This window comes from Meriones unguiculatus, chromosome 11 (assembly GCF_030254825.1).
Source record: "Meriones unguiculatus strain TT.TT164.6M chromosome 11, Bangor_MerUng_6.1, whole genome shotgun sequence".
Lineage (NCBI taxonomy): Eukaryota > Metazoa > Chordata > Mammalia > Rodentia > Muridae > Meriones > Meriones unguiculatus.
This window is the reverse complement of record NC_083359.1, coordinates 1,649,398-1,674,000: the sequence shown is the minus strand read 5'-3', so window position 1 is coordinate 1,674,000 and position 24,603 is coordinate 1,649,398. Positions and strand designations below refer to the sequence as shown.

Below are 24,603 nucleotides of genomic sequence, written 5' to 3'. Positions count from 1 at the left end.
GAGGCCCAGGAGGAACACGTTAGGCTTCTTCTGTCTCCTGTGTACCTCTGTCTGCCAGGCGCTCTGAAGGCTATAGGGGCGGACTCCGTGCCACCCTGGAGGTCACATGCGTGGACTCTGTGCCAGACCATGAGGACCACTCTCATGCGTCTTCACTGTGCACCCAGTCTCCAAGACATGAGTAGGGGGGCGGAGGAGCCCGGCAGGATCCTCTACACTATAAGTGACTCAGAGAGGAGCCTGAGAAAACCATTGAAAGGCACCCGAGAACAGGAGTGGATGTGCATTGCATGTGTGTGTGTGTGCATTGTATGTATGTGTCTGTGTGTGTGTGCATTGTGTGTGTGTGTGCATTGTGTGGGGGATCAGAAGTAGGTGTGTGCATGCAGTGTGTGCGCGCACATTGTATGTAGGGGGCACGGGAGTAGGGGTGTGTGTGGTGGTGTGGACACAGGGTAGAGCTGTGCAGCACACTTGAAGGCGCTTGCCTCGGGTGGTGAGGTTCAGAGGACATGGCTGCGTCGCCGCTGTGAGGAGGCAGTGGGCACAGGGCACTGCTGTGGGACACAGCACTGAGGACTCTGTTAGGGGACACGGGACACTGCTGCAGGAGACAAGACACTGTTAGGGGACAGGGAACACTGTTAGGGGACACAGGACTCTGTTAGGGAGGCACAGAATAGACCAGATCCTGGTGTTCTGGCCCTGACTCTTCCCATAAGCCCTTCTTTTTTCTGCCTCTCTTCAGTTGGGAACAAAGAGTGCTTTGACACAAATCGTGTGTATTTAATGTGCACATTTCAGAGAGGCGGTTGGGAGCAGGAACTCAGTGTGCAGGAGCTCTGTCCTGGGGTGATCTCAGTTTCCCTCACAGTAGCCCTTCGAGGGGGTCCCGAGCCACGTTTTCAACAAGAGAAGCCACTTGGAAGTTTGGTGACCCGCCTGAGAGCTGAGACGGGAGAGTCAGTGAGCAGCTGGACCAAAGCCTCTGTTAAATCCCTGTGCTCAGAGGCGGGAGGATGGGGTGGGCGTTGAGGGGAGGGCAGGAGGGCAGGAGGGCAGTGTCTGGCAGCACCTTACACTGTTTGCGGCTTGTTTCAATTACAGATGTGTAAAATTTTTGTGCCCTGTGGCAAATGGGCTTTGTTAAGTTTGCCCAGGACTTGTGAAGTCCTTGGTGACTTTTGGAACATGGCTCATTTAATGGATTAGAGACAGCTGGTATGAAAATGGTTTCTGCCCTCCAAAAAGCAGATGGTTCCAGCTCTGTGTCGTCTTTTTTTTTTTTTAGTTTATTTTTATTTTACATACGTGAGACACCATGATTGTATGCATGCATGCATGGTGTGGCCTGTGTGTATGTACGCCTGGTGCCCATGGAAGCTTGAAGGCCTGGGAATTCTTGAAACTGGAGTTACAGGTGGTAGTGAGGTACCATGTGGGTACCAGGCTGCCTCTGGGACCTCTGCCAGAGCAGCAAGTATTCTTAACCACTGGGCCAGCTCAGCTTCTAAAAACAAACAATCCAAAAAACTTCCAAAAGATATATAATATCAGGCTTTATTATTTTCATCTTTGGTGGGGAGGCTTCTCCAGATAGGTTGTTTCTGTGTAGTCCGGGCTGTCCTGGAACTCTCTCTGTAGATGAGGCTGGCCTCCAACTCAAAGACCGCCTGCCTCTGCCTTCTGAGTGCTGGGATTAAAGGTGTGCGCTACCACCTCCTGGCTCATTTAGCTATTTTTATTTTTGAACGTTCAGTTTTGTGTCACTAAGTCAGTTCCATCGCTGTCTTCCAGAGTGCTTCCCAGGTGAGGCTGTGTCCACCAGACACTGGGTGCCCGGCCTTCCTCCTCTGTGCAGAGCCGGGCAGAGGCTGGATGTGGCAGCTGCTGAGTATTTGTTGAGCTGGGTGAGGTGCTCTGTTTCAGAGTCGGCCATCTCAGCACAGCCCTTCCTGCTGGCTCTGATGCACAGTGGCTGGCCCCTGAAAGGGTTTTCAGAGGAGAGGGCGTCTTGGTGTCATGAGAGGATGGTTCAGTAAGGAGAGACGCGGTTTCCTCCTTCAGCTCCCTGTAACTAGCTGGATTCCTGGCCCTCTTGTTCTTGCGTGTAACCAGCCCTTTACCCAGCGCTCGGAGGGGGGCGTGTCAGAGCGCGGTTTCCGCCTTCCCAGTGCTGCCACCCTTCAATAAGCTCCTCATGCTGTGGTGACCCCAGCCATAAACTTACTTGACTGCTACTTCATGACTGCAGTTTTGCTATTGTTCTGAATGGTAATGTAAATGTCTGCGTTTTCTGATGATCCTAGGTGACCCCTAAGGCTCAGTCACCCCCAAAGGGGTCCTGACCTTCATGCTGAGAACGGCTGTATGAGAGGAGGTTGGAAAGACCATTTAGACGGTGAAGATAACGTTTAGCGGCTCTCTGCGTTTGTGAATAAGGGGTGCATGTGCTACTGGAACCGTTTAGAGTGAGGCCAGGCTGCCTCCTCCAGGTGTCACACTGGTGGGTGTTCACACCCGTGGACAGACCAAAGCTTGGCCAGAAATAACCTGGATGTCTTAGAACAGCCCTGCTGACCTGAGTTCCCTTGTCTGTGCCATCTGACAGTTTGTTCCTTGACTTTGAGTAGGGTTCGGGAAAAGCAAGGGGAGAGAGGCGTGGTGTCAGGTGAGCTATTGAGGGTGGAAGCAGCTGCTTAGGTGACGCCTGGGAGGCCTCTCGGTCATACTTTGGGGTAGTAACTCAGGAGTGCAGGTGAGTAGGACTGTGGCCTAGATGACAGCTCAGGAGCCTGCTGTTCCAGGCCTCCCCATTTCTCAAGACTGAGTTGGAGGGAAAGCTGTAGATTTCTCTGTTCTTGGGGGCAGCTGCGTGTACTCAGCCTGGTACGAACTGAGGCTGGTGGCTTTTCCTGGATGGAGGTTACCCAACCCTACTATTCAAAGCCTGAATGAAGAAATATGTTGCTTTTCTTGGAACCTGTCTTGTTGGGTGTTATCCCGTAGTCCAATCTGCCGTAGCCATCACAATCCCTCGTAAAGGCAAAAAGGGTCTTTCCTGCGAGTGTCTAAAGCGGGACCACGGCCGTCTGACCTTCCAGGAGGCAGCAGAAGGCCAAGGGCCGGACTAGAGCTGGGGCTGGCCCTGATGGCTGAGCTCCTAGTGACAGGGGTTGCCCAGTTCCCCACGCGTCTGAGGTGTTCATGGGGGCTGGTCCTCCTGGGTCCTCAGTCCGTTCAGCAGGTTAACAAGGAGCACATTGCTACTGCTCAGGTCCCCTGCTCAGCCTGGCGACCTCCGTGAGTAAAGCTGGTGTCCAGAGAGTTCCCGGTTGGAGGCCTGTGCATCTTCTGTAGCTGCCTCTGAACAACAGGATCCATGGGGTGGGTGTGGCTCTCCCCCCCAACTCTAGCCTCAGTCTCCCCTGGACTTGGTTTCCTTACCTACAAAATGACAGGGTGGGAACCCAGTGGCTTCCAGTCAGACTCAGTCAGACTCACCTGTTCAGAGCCAGGCCCTGCCCAGGCTGACTCATGGCACTTAGGTGGGGCCCTGGTGTCTTGGTTTTTCTTGCTCAGAACTCCTTCCTGCCTTCCCTAACTCTGAGTTCCTGTTGTATGGTGTTTTGTTTGCTCCTCTTCAGTGTGTTCTTGATAGGGTCTCACTGTGTGGCCTTGACTGGCCTCGTGCTCAGAGCTCCACCTGCCACTGCTTCCCAAGCGCTGGGATTGAAGGCGCGCACCTCGCCTGGCTGTACCACTGGACACACATCAGCCGGGACTGGGAGACGTGGGCTCTGTAGGAGGAGAAGCCTGCGTTTAAGCAAGCAGAAGGGAGCGTAGAAAGGTGGTGCGCTCTTGGAGAGGCTTTCGTGGGCCGGGCCGGGGGGGGGGGGGGCACAGTTGGCGTGCAGGCGTGAGGCGGGGTGAAAGGAGGCGACAGGTGGGACACTGATGCCCAGAGCACTGTCCCGGTCCACATCTGTTGGCGCTAAGGGAAAAGGATAGTGAGGACCAACTTTTGGAAGACAGTTTTCACGAGGGCTTTGAGGGCTGGGGTGGGGGCTGGAGTGGGGGCTTTTCCACACAGGCCCCACAGCAGGCGTGGAGTCACCCTGCCGCTCAGCGTTCCACACCTAAGTGGTGTCCTGTGTAGAACGAGGCTGAGAGAGCCCTGAGACTAGGGCTGTTGAGAGTGTTAGTGAAAGCGCTGAGGCTGGGGTGCTCACGGGGTAGTCATGAAGCTCCTTTGGAAGGGACGGACCCTCGTGCTTCAGTGAACACTCTTGCCCGCTTAGTGTTTTGTTCAAGGAGGAGAAAATCAGCCAGGCAGCTGATTCCTGATGGCTGTGATGAGTCACAGCCCAGGTGTGAGTCTGGAATTCTGGGGCTCCCCGGCAACTCCTCAAAGTCTTCCTGTGTCCCTGGGAGAAAGAATGACTTGAAAATCTTCTGCAAACACGAAACTCTTGTTTGGCTGCCCCCTGAGTCAGGTTTCCCAGCAGTTCCCGGCAGTCTCTCTGGCCCTGCCAGCTTTGGGGAGAGCTGTGGACCCACCCAGTGGAAGCACTCGGCAGGGGACTGGTGCGGTGGCTTGGGCTGTGGAAGTCAGGGCATCTGTATAAACAGGCGGGCTGTGTGAGGTACAGGCTCCGGCCTACCAGCAGGATGCTTGGCCCTTGCCTAGAGTCCCTCCCTCCCCTGCAGCCTTGGCCTGCTTACTGTCCCTATGGCTTCAGCTTAAATGTCACCCTTAGCTGGCCTGCCTTCCCTGTGGTGTCTTCCTTTAGTCTTTCCAATAGTACTCAGGCCTTTTTCTTTAGGACTTAGAGCGCCAGGACTGTATCTGCCATTGGCAGATGCTTTTCCCAGTAGACTGTAGCTCCCTGAGGGGAGGACTCGTTCTGTTTTGGGTTTTGTCCACCACATTCTAGTCTCTGCCACCTCTGTGTCTAGCTACTTCATTTGAAAGAAAATTATTTGACGTATGTGCGTGTCTGCCTGTGTGTATGTATGTGCACCCTGTACCTAACAGCTGCCTGAGGGGTCCAGAAAGGGCACGGAAACCGCTGGAGCTGTAGTCCCAGATGAGTGTGCAATGAAGACTGTGGGTGCTGGGAACTGAATGCAGATCCTCTTCCAGAACAGCAAGCAAGACGGGGTTTCTCTGTGTAGCTCTGGCTGTCCTGGACTTTGTAGACAACGCCGGCCTTGAACTCGCAGAGATCTGCCTGCCTCTGCTTCCTGAGTGCTGGAATCACAGGCATGCACAGCCACCAGCCAGCCCACAGCAAGCACTTCAACTGCAGAGCCAGCTCTGCTCTGTGGCGGCCACCTAAGAGCAGGCCAGCTCTGCGCTGCTGTGCATCCGGTGACCTTGAACTTGGGATCCTCCCTCCTCCACGTCTTGAGTGCTGAGATTACAGGTGTGCACCACCCTTCCCTTTATGAGGTGCTGAGGATGGAACCCAGGCTTTGTGTGTGTGAGGCAACACTCTCCCGACTGAGGCACAGCCCCAGCCCTGGGCACCTGATGTTTCTGCGTGTGTGTGTGCGTGTGTGTGTGCGCGCGTGCGTGTGTGTGTGTGTGTGTGTGCGTGCGTGCGAGCATGTGGGGGTCTGAGGACAACTTTATAGTCGGTTTTCTCCTTCCACCTTTACATGTGTTTCGGGGAATGAGTTTGGTTATCAGGCTTTCACGGCGGGCACTCTATCTGCTCTTTGATGTGTATTGAGTGACTCCATGAACTATCTCCTAGAATTGTGTGAAAGGAGTCAGAGGACGTCTCCCGGGCAGGGAGGAGAGACAGGCCTGGTAAGAAGCGAGGTGGCTGTGCCAGGGGCCCCCTTCCCTGTGTCCCTTCAGCTGAAGGTCTTGGTGGAGGCGGGGGTTACTGGCCTCCACCCTGTAGAGACCAGCCCTGGCGTCCTTCCTAAGTCTGTGAGTCAGTCTGTCCCACACCCTGCTGGCCTGCCCTCCACCTGCTCTTCCTTCCTGGCTCAACCTGGCCCCCTGCTCACTTCTCTCTGTGGGCCCCCGAGCACTTTGGGATGTTCCCGTTTGAGGGAGGGAAGGAGGTTGCCTTTTTCCCTCTCATCCGGCCTCAGCTTTCTGTCACCAGTGGTGCTAAGGATTGAGCATGGGCCCCTCCGTGAGGCAAGCGCTTCCTCTGAGCTGCACCCTAGCCCTCCCTTGACTTCTTGTCTGAGACAGGGTCAGACATTGCCCAGAAGGCCTTGAGCGTACGCTCTTCCTGCCCCGGCCTCCTGAGTAGCTAGGCTAACAGGCGTGTGCCACCAGACCCAGCTGCCCGTTCCGTATGTGCATTGGTGTTTGCCTGCATGAATGTGTGTGAGGGTGTCAGATCTTGGAGTTACAGACAGTTGCGAGCTGTCATGTGGGTGCTGGGATTTGAACCCGGGTCCTCTGGAACCTAGTAGCCCTGTAGCTGCTCATTTCTTTAACTTTTTTTTCTGACCCTCTCTATGGCATCCTGTTGGACTCCTTGCATAGCTAGAAGCAATACAGAGCCAAGGCGGGGCCCAGGTCTCTTCCCTGGCTCTGTGAACACCTGGTGGGACAGTAGGAGGAAAGGTGATTTGTTTGCTGTGACTGAAAATCAGCAGGGAGAAACCGTGTTCTTACCCAGCCCCTGATTGCTGGTGCGGGCCTCTTCTGTTAGTCTGTATCTGCCACAGTGACTGGGCCTGGTGTCTCCTGCCTCCCTCCTCCTGCTTCCAGGCCTGCACCTTCATACTGGGCACACAGCCCGCCAGCATCTCTCACCCACCTCTTTTTAGCTCATCTCCTTCTTTCTCCTAAGCTGCTCCTCTTCACTCTAAATACTAGAAACATCAGCTGTCCTAGAAAACCACCACTTGCCACAGTTCCTGTCTGTGGGGGTCGAGGCTTTGATTTTTCAGAGTGGCTTCATGCAAATGGGTGGCATGCTGTGGATGTGGAGATGCCTTCACATCTGTGCGATGAGAAGAGCTGCAAGAGGTCACCTGATGTGCGTAAAGGATGAGAGCTGGTACCCAGACTCTTAGTCCATGGCACCATCAGACCCTTAACTAGTGGCTGCTCATCGCTGCATGTTGAGTTCCTGACTTCCTTTCTGCACCAGCTACAAAGGCTTGTCCTTCAGCACCCTCTCTATGACCATCCAGTAGGCTGCTGTCTGAGAGGAGAGGGGTCTGGGGTCCGGCCTCACCTTTACCTGCTGCCCCTCCGTGAGGCAAGCGCTTCCTCTGAGCTGCACCCCAGCCCTCCCTTGACTTCTTGTCTGAGACAGGGTCAGACGTTGCCCAGAAGGCCTTGAGCATACGCTCTTTCTTCCCCGGCCTCCTGAGTCCTGGGCTAATAGGCCCATCAGGAAGCTTGCGCCTCATCCCTTCCTGCTTCCTGTGCTCTTTGGGCTCTGCCAGTATAGGAAAGGTCTCTCCTTCCTGGTAATACACCAAGCCTGTAACCACAGGGTGCTAATCCATAGGCTGGAGACAGGGGCTCGTGTGACAGAAAATTCGTTCTTGACCTTTAGCAACTTGGCCTAGCAGAATAGACAGGCAGGGAATTACCATGGAAACGTGACTGGCACCCTGAAAGGGTGACCGTGGAGTACCTTGGCAACGGCACTTTCTGTAGGTGGCCAGGCTGAACTGAAGTCTGGAGGGGTGGGCATGAGCCGGCAGGCCCCGCGGAGGGGCTGGCTAACTGGAAATGGAGAACATGGCAGAGCAGGCTGTGGTGCGGCGGAGCTGAGAGACGCTCAGGAAGGCGTGGGTCTTCCGTCCACTTTTTTATTTGTTACACGTGGGTGTGTGGAGCTGCGTTCAACGGTCTCAGCATTAGGAAGGTTGAGGACCGCTGTGCCAGACAGACATTTCACTGTCAGAGCTTTGGTTCTCTCTTCTGCACAGCACTCTGTAGGTCTGAGGCACAGAGGAGGGCTGAAATCACTTCAGTGATTGCAGAGTACTGGGCAGCATGGAGAAGGCAGCAGCCGTGGGACGCCGGACAGTCCTGCTCGCCGTGGACAGTGTGGAGAGCCTGTTCCCTTTAAAATGAAGACCTTTACTTAACTCGGGGCACTCGGGAAGGAGGGCTAGAGGAGAAAGGCGAGATTCCGCCTCAGCTGCCTGAAGATCTGCAGACGTGCAGTCTCCCAGACCTGAGGCCAGAAGGCTGCCTCCCTGGCCTGCAGCTCTGTTTTCCCTTCAAAAGCTCTGTGGCAGGCGGAACTCAGGAGCAAGCTGTTTATCTTTCAGGTTTTTCAGTTTATTTTTAAATTTCTGACTGATGGTATTTATTTTTTTCCTTGTCCCTTTCTCCACTTCCCCAGCTCAGAAAGGGACCATCTGTCCTTGCCTTGCCTGCGGCCATCTTAGAACCCCACCAGGCTGCTTGGGTTTCGGCTTCTTCGCTCTCGTTCCCTCTCCTGAGCCTGTGTGCTCAGTGCTATAGCACAAACCTTCCTCATGTACACCTCAAGGGTCAGGCCATCTCTGGAGACCTCTAGATTGACTCAGGAAGCCGGGCTGGGGCCCTTCTGAGTCTGCAAAGACTGGGGAGCTATGCGGGGGGACTACAAAACAGAACCCCCACTTCCTTGCAGCAGGCAAGGACACCCCTCTGCTCTGACTGGTTTCTGATGAGAATGGCATTTGTATTCATGGAATATCCTGTTCTAACCTGTCTCTGTCTCTGCATGTATCTACAAGAGTGTGTGTGTGTATGTGTGTGTGTGTGTGAGAGAGAGAGAGAGACAGAGACAGAGAATTTAGACCTCCTGGCTTACAGAGGGGGTCGCTAGACCATCCCCTCCCTCCTGTGTAAATACCCATCTTATTTTCCGTCCCTCCCTCTACACCTGGAGTGTACTTGATAACTCTTTAATACAAAAACTTCAGGACGTGGCTTCGCAGAGCCTGCACGACAGTGTGCAGCAGAGTCCAGAGAGCTGCTCGGGCTCCCCAGTGCGCGGGAGGCCAGCACAGCTGAGAGCCTACTTTTGACAGTGAGGAAATCTGGGAAGCTGGGTGTTGGAAGGCTCTGTGGGAGCCTAGTTTCTCTAAGTGATGGGATCTGATGGAGTGTTAGCTGTCTCCCCTCCTTCAGGAGAGGCCCTCTCGGAAGCCCTTCTTCCCATCCACTTCTTTCCCCAAGGATGTGCTGTGGCCTGGTGCTGCGGCCCGGGGCCTGCTTTCCACTGCAGCCGTCTGGGTTAGGAGCAGGGTCACAGTGCTCGGCTGGTTGGGTTGCGGCTCAGTGCACAGCTCACCAGTTGAGAAGGCAGGTCTGGCTCTGCTCCCATTGGAGCAGCGTCTGTTCTGGTGTCTGTTCTCTCTTAGGCATAAAGACGGGGTCTCTCATGAGGCGTTCCTGTATCTCCTAGCCCCCCTCCCGCCTTCCTCTCCCCCACCCCTCCCAGTTTCTCTCTTACACATGTGCTCACTCTCACTGACTTTCTCACACTCCTTTCCTCTTGCACATCCTAAAGGATGTCAGAGACCATCCCTGCCCTGCAGGAACGCTGGCCTCTCCCTCCAGATTTCTGCCCAGACTGGGAAAGGTGTCTGTCCTGGTGCACCTTGAGTTGGGAAACGTTGTTAGGCCTCCCCTGGTGGCAGCCGCCGTCATCCTGCGTGTAAGCGGCTTCGGTTGTGACCTGCTTGGGAGCAAACCGAGGGACCGCTGTCAAAGTTGCGCAGCACCCACTGCCTGGTGTTCAGTTGTTTGAGGCGGCTTGGAAGGACCCTCTGAGGAGTCTAAGGGAGGTCAAAAAGTCCTTCTCCCAAGCTGTCCATTGCTGCACGCGCGCGCGCGCACACACACACACACACACACACACACACACACCGTGTGGGCCATCTGGATTACAGGAAGGGCCGAGAAAAACCGTTTTCATCCAGGCAGGAGCCTGCTTGAGCCTCTAAGTGGTCCCAGTTCAGAGACTTCCAGGGTGAGCTGCCTGGCCAGGGACTTTTGTGCCACCTCTTGTTCATCTTGAACAAGATGAACAAGTTCCCGTTCTCTTCCTGTGTAACCCCTGGTTCTCCACTCGCTTGGTCCCTCTGTCTCACATTCCCTTAAGCCTCTCCTCTCTGTCGGTCATCACAGGGGGAGGTGGCTGTGGGCGGTGAGGTGGGGCTGCAGGAAAGGCGTGGTCTCCCCCCTTCCCAGCCTCCCAACTAGCTGGCCAAGGCTTGTCCAGTGGCCCCACCCGTCACCTCCTGGCACAGCTCTGGGGGCAGGAAGTAGAGAGGCCTGGCTTGCTGGGCTTGAAGCACAGAGCAGGGCAGTCCTCCTCTTGTTTTATTTAGTGTTTCTTTCCTAAGGACTTCCTTCACATTTTGTGGTTCCAGATCTTTCTACCGTTCTAGCAGCTTCCCTGGATCTAGTAATGGACCCTTACAGATCTGGATTTCTATAATTATAGGATAAGCAAAAAGACGGCGTCCGGCTTCCTCTCCTGCGTTCTTGCCTGCACTTGCTTCTCAGGCCGTCTTGTCCTTTACGATTTACCAGATGTAACTAGCTCTCAGGTCGCCTTTAAAGTTTCCCCATAAGCTAAAAGAAAGAAAAAGTAGACGTGATTTTTGTTTGGTTTGACAAGGTCTCACATAGCTAAGGCTGACCTTGAACTCATGCAGCCTGTGACAGGCTTGAACTCATGGTCTTCCTATCTTTGCCTCCCAACTGCCGGGATTGCAATATTGTGCCACCATACCCAACTCCGACATAAAGGTTTGCTGTCCCCCGTTTTTTTGGGTAGGGGTTCACTGTGGACCAGGCTGACCTTGAACTCGGAGAACCACTTGCCTCTGCCTCCTTAATGCTGGGGTTAAAGGCATGTGCCACCGTACTTGACTGAGTGTGGACATTTTGCAGATGTAAGGGATGAGGTGATGACTGCTCAGTCAGAGAAGGAGTGTCAGAGGGGGCAGCCAGAGGCTGGCTGTATGAGCGCATTGTACAGGCTCAAGCGTGTGCCACAGCTGAGGGAGGACAACGGCGGTTCATCCAGGCACAAGTTGCCCGGTCCCTGCTCCGAGTGTGACACTGGAGTGGCACTTCGTCCTGTCCTCGGATGGCTTTTGTTCTGCTGGGAGGGTTAGAGCTATGTGTGAGGTAGATGGCAGTGTGCTGTTGGCGTGAGCACTCCCTCGGGTGGGTCCCAGGAAGCAGCCACGGGCCTGCAATCTTCAGTCTGGCCTCCACGGCTTAACGGCTTCCAGCCTCGAGCAGGTTACACACCTGCGTTCCGTGATGAGAGCTTAAAGTCACCCCAGACCCGAGTACAGACACGGCAGACCCGAGTACAGGCAGCACCAGAGCAGCTTGGTGGACCGGGGGTTTTACTGCGGTCACTACAGGAGCAGAAATGACTCAGTGGTTGGGCCACCAAGCCCACCCCAGCATGGGCGGCCGCTCGCAGAGCCGGAGCACGCTGCACAGCCTGCAGGCAGCGCAACAGTTTGGAGGGTGTCCACTGTAAGGACTCAGCTGCCCTCAGCTCCTCCAGACAGCTCCACGCAGCCTCGTCCTGCTTGCAGCTTGGCTGGGTTAGCCTTTGAGGGTGCTCAGCTTTGGTTGCTTGCTCTGCCAGGGAGGGGCCTAGTGGATCTGTTCAGTTTTGGGGACTTCCTAAAGCTGTTTTGAGTTGCTTACCTTCCTGCTTAAGGAGCTATATAACACCTTGTTATGGCTTCTGAATGCACTGGGAAAGACCAATGACTTAGATTCAATTTAAATTTAGATGAAATGAATTTATTCTTACTGCTAGCAGGATAGCAGACTTCAAGCCAAACAGCGTGCCATGCCAAAGGGGGTTAAAGGAAGGGTTTTTATAAAGGTGGATCTCAAAAGTGTACATTACAGTTTCCTATAGAATCCACAGCCGGGCAAGAAAATTGTTTCACCCCTCCCCTCCGTTTCTTTCCCACTATATAGTAATAAAAAGACTGTCACCCGGTAGCCGTCATGGGAAAGTTACATGTAAATGATTACTCAGGTCTGAGCTCTCTGGGGAGTGGCAGTGATGCCTGGGCTACAATAACACGGGGCCATCCGGTTAGGGATGGCTGTCACGTCCTCACCTCTGCAGTCCAGATTCGTAGTCTGTAGTCTGTGAGAATACTGCGGCTGTCTGCCTTGTAAGTTTATCTGAGGATTAAATTGGTTGCCAGGTGTAAAACAGCACAGTGCCTGTCTGTTAATACTGGGGTCCTGTTCTTGACAAAAGCTTGCTTCCTTGCCCTGGCTGGCCTTGAACTTGAGGTCCTCCTCCCCCAAGTGTTGGGATTATAAGAGGTAGGTGTTTGCCACCATGCCCTGCTGTCGCTCTTTGACTTGGGACTTCTTGTGAAATGCTTCACAAGTCCCACAATAGTGGGTAGTTGAGGTGGAGGGATTGCCAGAAGTCATGAGTGACTGAGCACCATAGTAGGCAGTCTTGGGGTAATAATTATTACTTTTGGTTTTTTTGAGACAGGGTTTCACCATAGCTCTGGCTATTCTGGAAGTCACTCTTGAACTCACAGAGATCTGCCTGCCTCTGACTTAAAGCCATGCACTACCATGCCTGGCTGGGGTAGTTATTTTTATTTTTTATTTTTAGTGATGTTTTTATTTTATGTTCATTGGTGTTTTGCCTTCATGTGTGTCTGTGTGAGGGTGTGAGGTCTCCCAGAACTGTTACAGACAGTGGTCTCCCGTGTGGTGCTAAGAATTGACCCTGGGACCTCTGGAAGAGTAGTCAGTGCCCTTAACCACTGAGCCATCTCTCCAGCCCTGGGTAATTATTTTTCATGTCTTTTTTGAGGTGTAATTCACAGGCCATAAAATCTACTCTTTGAAAATTTCTTATCTGGGTATAATGAGTTCAAGGTCAGCCTGAGCTACATACAAACCTGTCTCAGAAAAGTAAGCTGGTGATTTTAGAGTGGCTTTTAGTATATTCAGGATTTGTATAGACATCACACTAACTAATTTCAGAACTTTTCATCAGCCCTAGATGAAACTGTTCTCATTGGAGTCACCACCCTCCATCTCTTTCTCTGGTTAGCCCTGGGCAGTCACTTTCCGTCTCTGGGTTTGTCTCTTTTGAACACACACACACAAAACGTGGCCTTCGGTTCACTGGCCTCTTCCACGAACTAAGCATGCCTTGTCTCTTATACACAGGGTTTCAGGCTGTGGCTCAGGCATCCTCAGATGCAAGAGGCTGCGGTCCTCTTGCCTCAGTTTCCCAAGACACACACACTACAACCAGGGGCTGTCACACATGGCTCATTAGCGTGTCTTCTTGCCTAGCTGCAGCCCTCCACTCCACCGTCTCAGGGTGCTTTGCTCGCTCACCATGCAGACGATTCAGTTATCATTTGGCGTTTGGTCAGTTCTCTTCAGGGCTTTTGTGAACGGTGCTGCATGAACACCCGTGTACACAGTCTTCTGTGTGCTTTTCAGTTATCTTGACTGTCTGCGGAGTGGGGAATTGTTTGCATTTGCAGAATTATTTTTCCCTTCCCCCCCTCCCTCCCTCCCTCCCTCCCTCCCTCCCTCCCTCCCTCCCTCCCTCCCTCCCTCCCTCCCTCCCTCCCTCCCTTCCTCCTTTGATGTGTAGCCCTGGCTGGCGCGGAGCCACAGAGATCTTCCTCTACCTTCCCAGTGCTGGGTTTATAGCTGTGTGCCACCATGCCTGGCCTAAGTTGTTTTACAAAGTGGTGAACATTGCACATTTTTCCGGCAATGTGCATGAGGGTTCTAGTTTCTTCGTAGCTGGTTCATTAACATCACTGACGGGGCTGTGCTTACACCCGTTCTGATGGCTGTAAACTGTGTCTTGTGTCTTATTTGTAGCTCCCTGTGAGTAATGGTGTTAAGCATTTCCTGTTTATTGGCTACTGCATGTATCTTTAAAGAAAGACCTTCAGATCTTTTGCTTATTTTCCGTCTAATTTAATTCCTCATCTCTGCCTGGTTTAGAGTGGCCTTGCTTTCAGCCTCACAGGAATTGTAAGTGCTGGCCAGTGTGTGTGACAGGACCTCTGCTCAGTGTCAGGCCTTCTGGGGATCCTTGGACAGGGCTACTACCAGGGGCCCCGAGAACTTCACCCCAGCCAGGGGCTACATGGTCGGCACATCAGCACCAGGATTTACCCACTGCCCACAGGGGCCCTGGTGGCTAGCCCCGTGCCGTGTGTGTCAGTGCGTGTCTGTGTGTGTATACTGGTGGACGTACGTATGAATTTGACCAGGATGAAGCTCGGTGATCCACGTACACTAAGAAGTGCTCTTATCACTGACCCCCGAAGCACTGTTTGTTCCTTTGTGTGTGTGGAAGTATAGGAATCCTCTGAATTTTTTAATTGTATTTTTAATTATGGCTTTGGGTGTGTGCGTGTGTGTGTGTGTGTGTGTGTGTGTGTGTAAATACAGGTCTGCTGAGGCTGGGGCTGGAGTTACCGGAAGTTCCGAGTTGCTGGAAGGGTGCTGACGGCTGAACCCTGGTCCTCTGCAGGGCAGTGACCATGCCTAGCCATGAGCAGGCCCAACCCGGGAACCCTTTGCTGTTTGTTACGGGAGTTTGTCTTAGCTGCTGTTCGGTTGCTGTGACGAAGCACAGAGACCAGAGCCACTTGTGGAAGGAAGAGTGTGAGCTGTGGCCTTGCTCACAGTCTCAGAGGGTCGTGAGTATCATGGCAGGGAGCATGGCGCAGCAGAGCCAGGGGAGGCCTGGCATGGGCTTGTAGAGCCATTCCCGGGACAGCTCCTTCCCGAACAGTCCACTTGCAAAACATTCAGAGGTATGCGCCTGTGGGGGCCATTTGCATCCAAACTACCAAACACACGCATGTGTGTGGGCGTGTATGTGCCACTGTGTACATCTAGGAGCTGAGTGCAGGTTGGAAGGCTTGGTGGCAGGCACATGTGTCCTTACGTGCTGAGCTATATATCAGGAATTTGGTTGGTTTGGTTGGTGTTTGGTTTTTGAGACAGGGTTTCTCTGTGTAACCTCCTCTGTAGACCAGGCTGGCCTTGAACTTACAGACATCCACCTGCCTCTGCCTCCGCAGTGCTGGGATTACAGCCATGCACCACTGCCGCCCAGCTGGAATGATTTTTGTTAATGCTTATTTTTGGGGAATTTCCTATAGTGTATTTTGGTCATCTTCACCTTCAGCCCCTCCCGGATGCGCTCCTGTCTCCCTGCTTCTGCTTGTTCTTCGTGTTGGTTGATGGAGTTTCATCTGTGTGTGTATATGTATACTAACTGCATGCCTGGTGCCCTTGGAGGTGAGAGAGGAGGGTACCAGCTACCCTGGGACTGGAGTTGCAGTCGTAAGCCAATATGTGCGGCCTGGGAATTGAACCTTGCTTTTTGTAGGAGCAGTAAGTGCTCTTAACTGAGCCATTTCTCTACACACACACACACACACACACGCACACACACACACACACATACCTTTTTGAGACAGGATCTCTCTGTATAGTGCTGGCTGTCCTGAAACTTCTGTGTGTTTCCTTTTTTTAAGAAAACAAAGCTGGCCATAGTAGTGCAGGCCTGTAATCCCAGCACTCAGGGAGGCAGGGGCAGGCAGATCACTGTGAGTTCAAGGACAGCCAGGGCTACACAGAGCACCCTGTCTAAACCAAAACAAACCAACCAACCAAACAAACAATTTTTTCTTTCAAAATCTAATTTATGCTGTTCAATAAGACCACACCTTAAAAAAAAACTGACTCCGTCTCCGGCCAGCTCCTTGGCTGGGACGGGAGGCTTGTGCACACCAACCCCCTCCAGGCCGGGCATCTGTCTGGCTGAAGCGTGTGTAAGTCTTGTGCCTGATGCCGCAGGAACTGTGAGTTCACATGTGTAACTGTCCTGCCATGGCTGGAAACCAGTTTCCTTGTCATCCGCCCCGTCCCCTGAGCTTTGGGCTGTGTGCCTGTCTGCGCGCTATGTGAAGTTTAGACTGAGCTGTCCACACTCTCTTGCTTTCTCTCTGCAAGCCCACTGTGGGTCTTGTGTCAGTCACCATCTCCTGCCAGAGTGGCTGCTCGGACGAGGGCTGAGACGCTCCAGCGGGATGTCCCAGTGAGCCGCCTGTGGGAGGGTGCGAGAGCTTGTGGGACAGGCATTCACAGCACACGTGTTGCCTCGCCTCCCCACCTTGCTTTGTGAGACAGTCCCTGAACATGGGGCTCACTGATTGGCTAGCCGGTGCCAGCAAGCTCTAGGGATTCCGTTCCCCAGGCTCTAAGGCATGCGCTGGCAAGCCCATCTCTTGTGGGCGCTGGATAGCTGATTCACGTCGATGCTTACTGCAGGGAGCACTGGGCCGTCTCCTCGGCGCACCCTGCCCTTTAGAGACAGGGCCATGGATCGTGTCCCAGTCAGCCCAACCTCACTGTGTAGCTGAGGAGCACCTTGAACTTACGATCCTCTTGCCAGCACTGCTAGTGTGGTTGGATTCCGGTGTGCAGCACCACGCTGGGCCCCTGCAGGGCTGGGGTCAGCCCAGGCCCTGGCACGTGTCGCCTGCACTGCGCCAGCTGTGCTTGTGCTGTCCACGTGGTGTTTCATCTGGGTGGGGGGCTGCTCAGGCTGGTGTCTGACTCGCCTGCCTGGGTCTCTCAAGTAGCCGAGGCTAGAGATGTGTGCCCCAACACATGCCCGGCCTGCATCAGGTGCCTGTGGTAGAGGCTGGTGTCCATCTGGGGGTCGCGTAGTTCCGCACCAGCTTTCCTCCAGCTCCGTCGCTGTCACAGCCACTGAGAACGAGTGCACTCCCTCGTCTTCCTTTTTATTTTTTTCAAAAGGGTGTGTGTGCGTCTATGAGTTTTGTGTGCTCCTGCAGACAGGAGCCCTCGGAGGACAGAGGACGTTGGATCTCCAGGAACTGGAGTTCAGATGGTTGGGAGCCACACGAGAGTGATGGCCTGAGCTCAGCTGAGCCCTGAAAGCAGCGAGTGCTCGTAACTGAGCTGTCTCTCAGCCCCCTTTTCTTTTTAAAATGACGAGTTTGGTGTGTGTGTGGTACGAAGTGTGTTGTGGATGTCGGCGCACAGCTTCGTGGACGTGCTCTCCTTCCACGTGTGTGTAGGCTGTGCACAAGCACCCTCCCCGCTCAGCTGCCCCCGCCTCCCAGCCTCAGGTCCTCTCCACCTGGGGTAGCTGGCAAGAGAAGCACTGTGAGGAGGCTCAGGCGGCCGCTGTGCTGTGCACAGAGCAGTGCTGGGGGCCTGTCTGGGAGCCTGAGGAGACGCTTCCCCTCAGAGGGTCATCCTCCAAGGACTGATAGCGTTTGCAGGGCTGCCTGTGTTGTCCAACTTGTCAGTCATGGGTGCAGAGAGGGGGACACCCCTGGGCATGTCGCTGCTGCCAAGCAGAGAACGGCCGTTTACTTACGGGAACTGCACACACGCACACTCCTGAGCTGGAGTAGAGCTAGAGGTGGAACTCGGGCCTGAGGAGCACTGCAGGGACAGCAGGGCCCGACACACAGACGTCCGTGCTGTCCACACCCAGTTCCCGTGCCCGCTCTGACCCTGCTCTGACTGCTGGCTCCCCCTTCCGCTCCCAGGCCTACCCTGACCCCCAGCCCTCTGCTCTGCGCTCCCACGGCGGCGCACTTCCCAAAGCTGGCGGCCGAGGCCACTGGGGTCCAGCAGTGGCCTATTCTGTGCTGGAGACGATCTTCCCCGGGCCGCCCCTGGGGCCACCCTCCTGTCCCTGTGCACTTCTCTCTTCACACTTGTCACCAGCCCTCACGCCTCTGCGTCTTCGTCAGACCCTGTTCTTAACTCCCTGACAGCCGTGTGCCCACGCGTCCCGACATCTCCACAGCACCCTTCCTCAGCAGGGCATGCATGCCCCTGCAGTCCTCACCTGAGCCAGCCCCAAACCCTCAAGTTTTACCTCCTGTGCCAGGTGGTCATTAGGAATTAGGGAGGGGGGGCTGAGCTTGTGGTGGCACAGCCCTCAGCAGCCATGAGAGTCAGAAATCACGCCTACAGTCTTCCCGTCTCCCTCTGCTGAGCTGAGGTTGAGGGCAGGAAGAGACTAAATGAAGCTAGTTTTAAAGGCGAATTGAAGATGAGCTGCTGGCCCGGCAGGGTCTCGGGAACTGTTCTGAGCCCACGCCCTGACACAAGCCGGGCAGCTCGGCGTGTTCCCGTGTGTCCAGGGGCAGGCAGACCTCTGACCTGGCCGTGGCCAGCGGCGGGAGTGTGAGGGGCTAGTGACGCAGCTCCTCAGGTGAAGGTGCAATACCGCCAGGCCCGATGGTGAGCTCTGCTGTCCAGGATGGGCGGCCCGGCGAGTCACCCTGTCCCTCACTCGCCGAAGCAAGTCACTTAATCTGCCGTGCTCGGCGAAGAAGAGCCGAGACAGGCGAGCTGAGAGGCGAGGCAGCTGGTCTGGAGCCTCTGACCTCCACACTGCACCCCATACGCACACACACCATGGCATGGGTGCACCTCACACGCACATACATCATGGAGTACGTGCAGCTCACACGCATCACTGCGCCTCACATGCACACACATCATGGAGTGTGTACAACCTCACTCACAAACTTTTTTGTAACGACACAGTAGTGGCCTGCAGATGAGAGCTCTGTAATCCAGGCTCAGGAGCAGACACCCCTGTCACAGGGAGATGGTGTCGGGGAAGCTGGAGCCGAGGATGCAGGCTGAGTGCTGGGTCTGTTGATATCTGGCAGGTGTGGAGAGCATGCGAGCTCGGCCTTCCTCAGGGAGTTTCCCAGCTTGCCCCCACCTCCGAGAAAATGGAGGAGGTACAGCACACACGGCCCTGGAAAGCGCTGGTCTCGTGGTCTGTCAGGCCCAGACCCTTGTAGGCTCCTTTGGGAAGCGAGTTTCAGAACTCCTGTGTTGGTTCTGAAAATTGGAGAGGGAATCTGAGGTTCCCGCTGGGGTGGTCAGCACAGACAGGTCACACGGCGCCTGCGGAGCTGACACCACAACGCTGCCCCTCGCTTGCTCTCGGCAGGGTTGGGGCCGGCCTGCCCTCTGCAGGGTGAGGAGCAGTTCTGCCAGGGGGCTGTGGGTGGCCTTAGGGTAGGGTGGCAGGTGTGCCCGAGGGCCCTGGCTGTCTGCTCTGAGCCAGCGGCAGGAGGGCACTTTTGGAAGCTTCGTTTGGCCTGTGGGCTGTCTCCTGGCACTGCGTGGCTCAGTGCATCAGTGAGAGGCCCTTGCTTTAAGAGGACGAGGGAGGGGAGGCCTGCTGTGCCCTGGTAACATGGTTTGTCCCTGCCTTCAACTTGTTTCTTTTTCATGTGTAGTGTTTTGCCTGCATGTGTGTCTGTGTGAGGGTTAGGTTACTGGATCCCGTGGAACTGGAGTCACAGACATTTGTGAGCTGGTGTGTAGGTGCTGGGAATTGAACCCGGGCCTTTGAAAGAGCAGCCTATGCTCATTCTCCATCCCCCCATCTCTGCCGCTAAAGTTCTAACGATAGCGATGAACTCCTATTGGCACCCATTGGCAGCCTGAGCCTCAGTGCTTTGTGGGTGCTACCTCACTGAAAGTTTAGGCAGCCAGGGGTGTGCTGTTGGGCCCCCTTGCTCACACTGGGAACCCAGGTCCATACAGCTGGCCGGGACTTCCACGGAGCTGAACTATCAGGATAGTAACTGTGTGATCCAGGGCAAAGGCATCTAGCCGCCAGGGTCTCCACAGTCTGCGAAGGGATGGCCTTCCTGGCTGCCACCTGCTTCCCCTCGGCATCACAGCCCTGTCCAAGTGATGATCCTTGTTTTTTCTTCTCCTCGCAGGACCCTGCGGGAATCTTTGAGCTGGTGGAGGTGGTTGGCAATGGAACCTACGGACAGGTGTACAAGGTGAGACGTGACAGAACTACAGCCTTCAGCTTGTGGGGTCTTTAGAGGAAGGAAGGAAGGCCTGGCGATCTTAGGGAAGCTGCAGGCAGTGACAGGCTGGGGTCCCCGACAGAGGGAGAAGCACAGGCCACAAGTAGCAAGAGAAAGAAGGAAACTGCTCTGGGTGTGGTGGGAGCTGGCCTGCAGCTGCCGCTTGTGGATAGGAAGCAGGAAGAGCACACGGTGGGCGTCAGGGCTCACCTGGAAATTCACAGCTCATGCCACAAGTGCGGGTTGGCGCCTGCCAAGCCTGCAAGGAGGTTTGGGGTTGGTGGGACATCCTGGTGGCCTGCAGAGAGGAAGTGGCCTTCCCGACCTCCGCCTCGGCTGCCCACAGCAGAGAGCCGGCCTGAGCAGAGAGGCATTTCCTCTGCCCCTGACCAGCAATTCAGCCGGCCAAACCGCCCTCCACACAGGAAGGCCACATAATCGAGGGGGTTGTTTAGAGTGGGTGCTGCTTCCTCGGCTCGGGGCACAGCCCCTGGCATCTCCACAGCTGCCCCCACCTCAGGGTCTCCTGGTCACGGGGGCTGCCCGCCTTTCACCTACCCCTTTCCCTTCATATGTGTGAGCTCTGGGAACACACAGTGTGCAGTGCCAGCTGAGCCCTGTCTGTAGAGGTGGTCGTGCTTTTCTGTGCTTGGGGTCACAGTGGCTGCCAGAGACACGACTCCAGAGTGGCAGTGCCTGTGTCCTTCCCATGCCCAGCCCTTCTTGATGGTTCTTAACAGAGGTTCTTGGCGGGGTGGGGGTTGGTGTGGGCAGAGAAGCTGTGGTCCTCCTCAGCTGCCGGAGTTTCCCAAGCTCGGTTGATAGGCGTGAGGTTGACCCCAGGAAAGCCTCCTGTGTGGAGTGCTGGGCCAGGAAAGCAGCAGACGTCTTAGCTTGCATAGGGGAAGGGGAGGGTTATCACCCTTTCCGGCCTTCATTGGGGTTCGAGGGTTCTTTACTCTGCCTGGAGCACCCCCACCCCCCGGGAGGCCGGAGCTGAACGGTGCATCTATCCTACAGCTCAGGGCTGTGTAGAGAGCCTTCCTTGGTGGAACTTCTCGCCTAGCCTGGGCAGTTTTACCCTGGCTGTGAGGGCTCAGGAACCTGCTTCCGCCTTCTGCTTTGTAAAGCCAGGCAGCTAGCCGAGTGAAGGACCCAGGCTAAGGCAGAAAACACTGAACACAGGACTTTTCCCAGAACCACTTCCTCTTGGTTGTTCCTCTGAGTGAGCGTACACCCTGACCTTTCCGCTTGGCTGTCTTGTAGGGTCGGCACGTCAAGACCGGGCAGCTGGCTGCCATTAAGGTCATGGATGTCACAGAGGTAGGACACGGAGCGGGGAAGGGGGGGGGCTGGCCTCAGAAGGGTCTGTAGGATCTCAGGCCTCACAGCTTTGTTTTCCCAGGATGAGGAGGAGGAGATCAAACAGGAAATCAACATGCTGAAGAAGTACTCTCACCACCGTAACATAGCCACCTACTACGGGGCCTTCATCAAGAAGAGCCCCCCTGGGAACGACGACCAGCTGTGGGTGAGGCACACCCTTCCGCCGCCCAGCTTCCTCTGCTCTAGGCCGCTCTGGGGAGCTCAGGAGCAGGGTGCGAGTGTCGGCGGACAGCCTTCCTGTGGGCTCACACGGGCGCCGTTTCGGTCTTGTAGGCCCAGTGTTGACTGGACAGGTCTCAGCCCGAGTCTGCTAGACTTTAGTTTTTCTGTATACCTGCAGAGATGAGCACGAGACACGGCTGCAGCCTTGGTGGCCCCAAGGATTTGGGGGGGCACGTGCTGTGTCCCATGTGTGCAGTGGAAGACCACTGAGGGCTGGCTGTCAGGTGGTAGTGGCCAGACGCTCTGTTAACGAATGGCCTCTCTCCACCCGCTGCCCTCCGCTGCCCCTGTGGGGGCACGTGCAAATGACTTCACTGCACAGACACCCGTCCCGACCAGCCTGTCCGAAGTTAGGCTGGACTCTAGGGAGAACAGTGGGACGGAACTGCTCCCACGCTCTCTCCGGCAGCACACTGACGGGACCCCACGAACTTCCCTAGGCTCAGCCCTTCCTTGCCCGAGTCAGGGGTGTTGCACCTGTAAGTGCTTTAGGCGTTGTTGGTGATGTTTGTTGTCACTGCTCACTTCTGCTGACACTCTGAAAGCAATAGTGAGCACAGGCCCAGGGCGGCCCAGGGCGGCCCAGCGCGGCCCAGCGAGGCCCAGCGAGGCCCAGCGAGGCCCAGCCAGCAGAGGGCAGCGGCTCACACCTGGCCTGGCACTCGGGGCTGAGGGGGGAGGTCGTATGTTTGAGGCTGCTCTGGCATACACAGGAAGACCCTCACTCAACACACCCAAATGAGTGTGCCTGAATCCTCAGATTTATATGGATGGACTAAAATCTCATATTCCCATTCGTTAAGTGCTTTCTTTTAGTGTTTTTGTTGTTTCTCATCATTGAGCATAGTGCGCCGGCTGAGGAGACACTCATAGGTAGAGCACTTTCCTTCGCGTGTGAGGACACGAGTTTGGGTCCTAAGAGCACACACGAGCAGCCGGCTGTGGGTGCTTTGTCCAGTGATGCTGAGATGCGAGGCAGATCCCTGACGCTCCCTGCGCCGGCTACTCAAGTTCTCGGTCTCTCTCTCTCTGTCACACACACACACACACACACACACACACACCCGGCGCCCCACATAAACACAAAGAATAGCTTATAGGAGCTGGTGGTGGTGGCGGTGGCGCACACCTTTAACCTGAGCGCTCGGGGGACAGAGGCGGTTATAGCTCTGAGTTCGAGGCCAGCCTGGTCTGTGTTTCTAGCTGGAGCTATATGGTGAGACCCTGTCTCAAAACACACCCGAAAAGCCTGGAGAACAACAGAAAGACACCAGCACACAGTAGAGCAGCCTGCTCTAGAGCAGGCATTCTGAACCAGTTTGAGATTCTAGGGAGAAGGTGATCAAAGCACTGGACACTGCAAGGAAAATGACAGCCTTCGTCACTGTGCTGGCAGGGACTCCTCAGGGAAGCCCTGTGGCCTTGAGGGGTCATCCGGCCCTGCGCTCTGACTCAAACCAGTTCTAGTCCCCAGGTGCCTGGTCGGGCAGAGGCCTTGCCTGACACGTTTTTCTGTCCTGTTCTTTCTCCGGACCCAGCTGGTGATGGAGTTCTGTGGTGCCGGCTCGGTAACCGACCTGGTGAAGAACACGAAAGGGAATGCACTCAAAGAGGACTGTATTGCTTACATCTGCAGGGAGATTCTCAGGGTGAGCTGGGCTCCGGCCTTCCCAGAGCCTGCTTGGAAGCTTGCGCCCGCCCTTGGGACAGCCTGCCTGTGCGTCCCGCCCACTGTCTGTCCTCTCCGTCTCTGCCCTCCTTCATGCTCTCTCCCACACTGCAGCACTCCCGCTCATTTTCCCTGTTCCGCCCCAGGGTCTTGCCCATCTCCACGCCCACAAGGTGATCCACCGGGACATCAAGGGGCAGAACGTGCTGCTGACAGAGAACGCTGAGGTCAAGCTAGGTACTGTCCTCAGTGCCGGCTCGGGTGCAGCTCGGGCGCTGAGGAGGCCTGTGCCCGCCCACACGGCTGCAAGTCCAGAGAGCAGGGGCAGCGGCTCTACAGCCGTCTGGGGGAGGTAGGGCATTGAGTTCCTCCTGAGCCCCGAGATCCAGGAGACCTGGACTCGTGGGAGAGGATGTTGAGGTTTCTGAGTAGGGCCTGGGCCTCGGCTGCTGCCGGCCGGCCGCATTCACTCACGTAGTGGTTCCAAGCTGGGCTTCCCGCGCTGACCCCTCCTCACGTCTCCAGTGGATTTCGGTGTGAGCGCACAACTGGACCGCACTGTGGGCAGGCGCAACACTTTTATCGGGACCCCGTACTGGATGGCCCCCGAAGTCATTGCCTGCGATGAGAACCCTGACGCCACCTACGACTACAGGGTACAGAGTGGGCGGCCAGCGGGAGCGCTGGGCTCCTGAGGGCAGCCAGGGGCCAGGTGGCACTAGGCCTGGGTAGCTGTAACCTGGAGGCCCTCCAGAGCTTCTTAGCAAGACCCTATTACAAAGGACCAGAAGCCGAAGTCCCAGCATTTTATGGCAGGAAGTGTTTCTGTGGGCAGGGGGAATGATTGTGAGGAAGTGTTTGTGTGGGGCCGGGGCAGGAGTGAGGCTGTGGTGGGTGGGTGTGGCAGCTGGCTGAGGCAGTGCTGTGCAGTGCTGTCAGGATGTTGACACCGGTCCCTTCTTTCCTTCCTTAGAGTGACATTTGGTCTCTAGGAATCACAGCCATCGAAATGGCAGAGGGGGCCCCCCGTAAGTGCTCATCAGCCGTGGGGGAGGGCAGGGGTGAATGCAGGGAGGAGGTGGCTCTGCAGCCTCTTGTGGCACAGAGCGGTGACGGTGTGCCTTCTGTGTCCCAGCTCTGTGTGACATGCACCCCATGCGGGCTCTCTTCCTCATCCCTCGGAACCCTCCCCCCAGGCTCAAGTCAAAGAAATGGTACGTCCCCAGGTGCTCTCAGCCCGGACTCAGGAGGGGTCTGAGAGCCGCTGTTTGTGACCCGGCTCTGGGGGCATAGAAGAGTGGTGGGCACTGGAGGAAGCCTCTGGGTTTGGGGTTGGGACAGTCAGGAGGAAAGAGCTTAGGAATGGGTGGCCCACTGGCTCCTTCCTGCGCCTTCCCCGTCCGAGGGGCCCGCTGTGAGCCACC

The 24,603-nt window shown here is 55.6% G+C and overlaps 1 protein-coding gene across 11 annotated transcripts in view; it reads left to right on the top strand.

Annotated features, from left to right (window-relative positions):
• Mink1 (misshapen like kinase 1) overlaps positions 1-24,603 on the top strand; it is a 43,833-nt gene that overhangs the window by 8,798 nt on the left and 10,432 nt on the right. For all 11 annotated transcript variants that reach the window (XM_021651627.2, XM_021651625.2, XM_021651622.2 and 8 more), the window contains 8 exons: positions 19,807-19,872; positions 21,169-21,225; positions 21,308-21,433; positions 23,049-23,159; positions 23,326-23,416; positions 23,705-23,835; positions 24,153-24,207; positions 24,315-24,393. In XM_021651627.2, the coding sequence (XP_021507302.1) occupies positions 19,807-19,872; positions 21,169-21,225; positions 21,308-21,433; positions 23,049-23,159; positions 23,326-23,416; positions 23,705-23,835; positions 24,153-24,207; positions 24,315-24,393 (716 nt within the window). Of the gene's footprint in view, positions 1-19,806; positions 19,873-21,168; positions 21,226-21,307; positions 21,434-23,048; positions 23,160-23,325; positions 23,417-23,704; positions 23,836-24,152; positions 24,208-24,314; positions 24,394-24,603 lie in introns of those variants that run through there.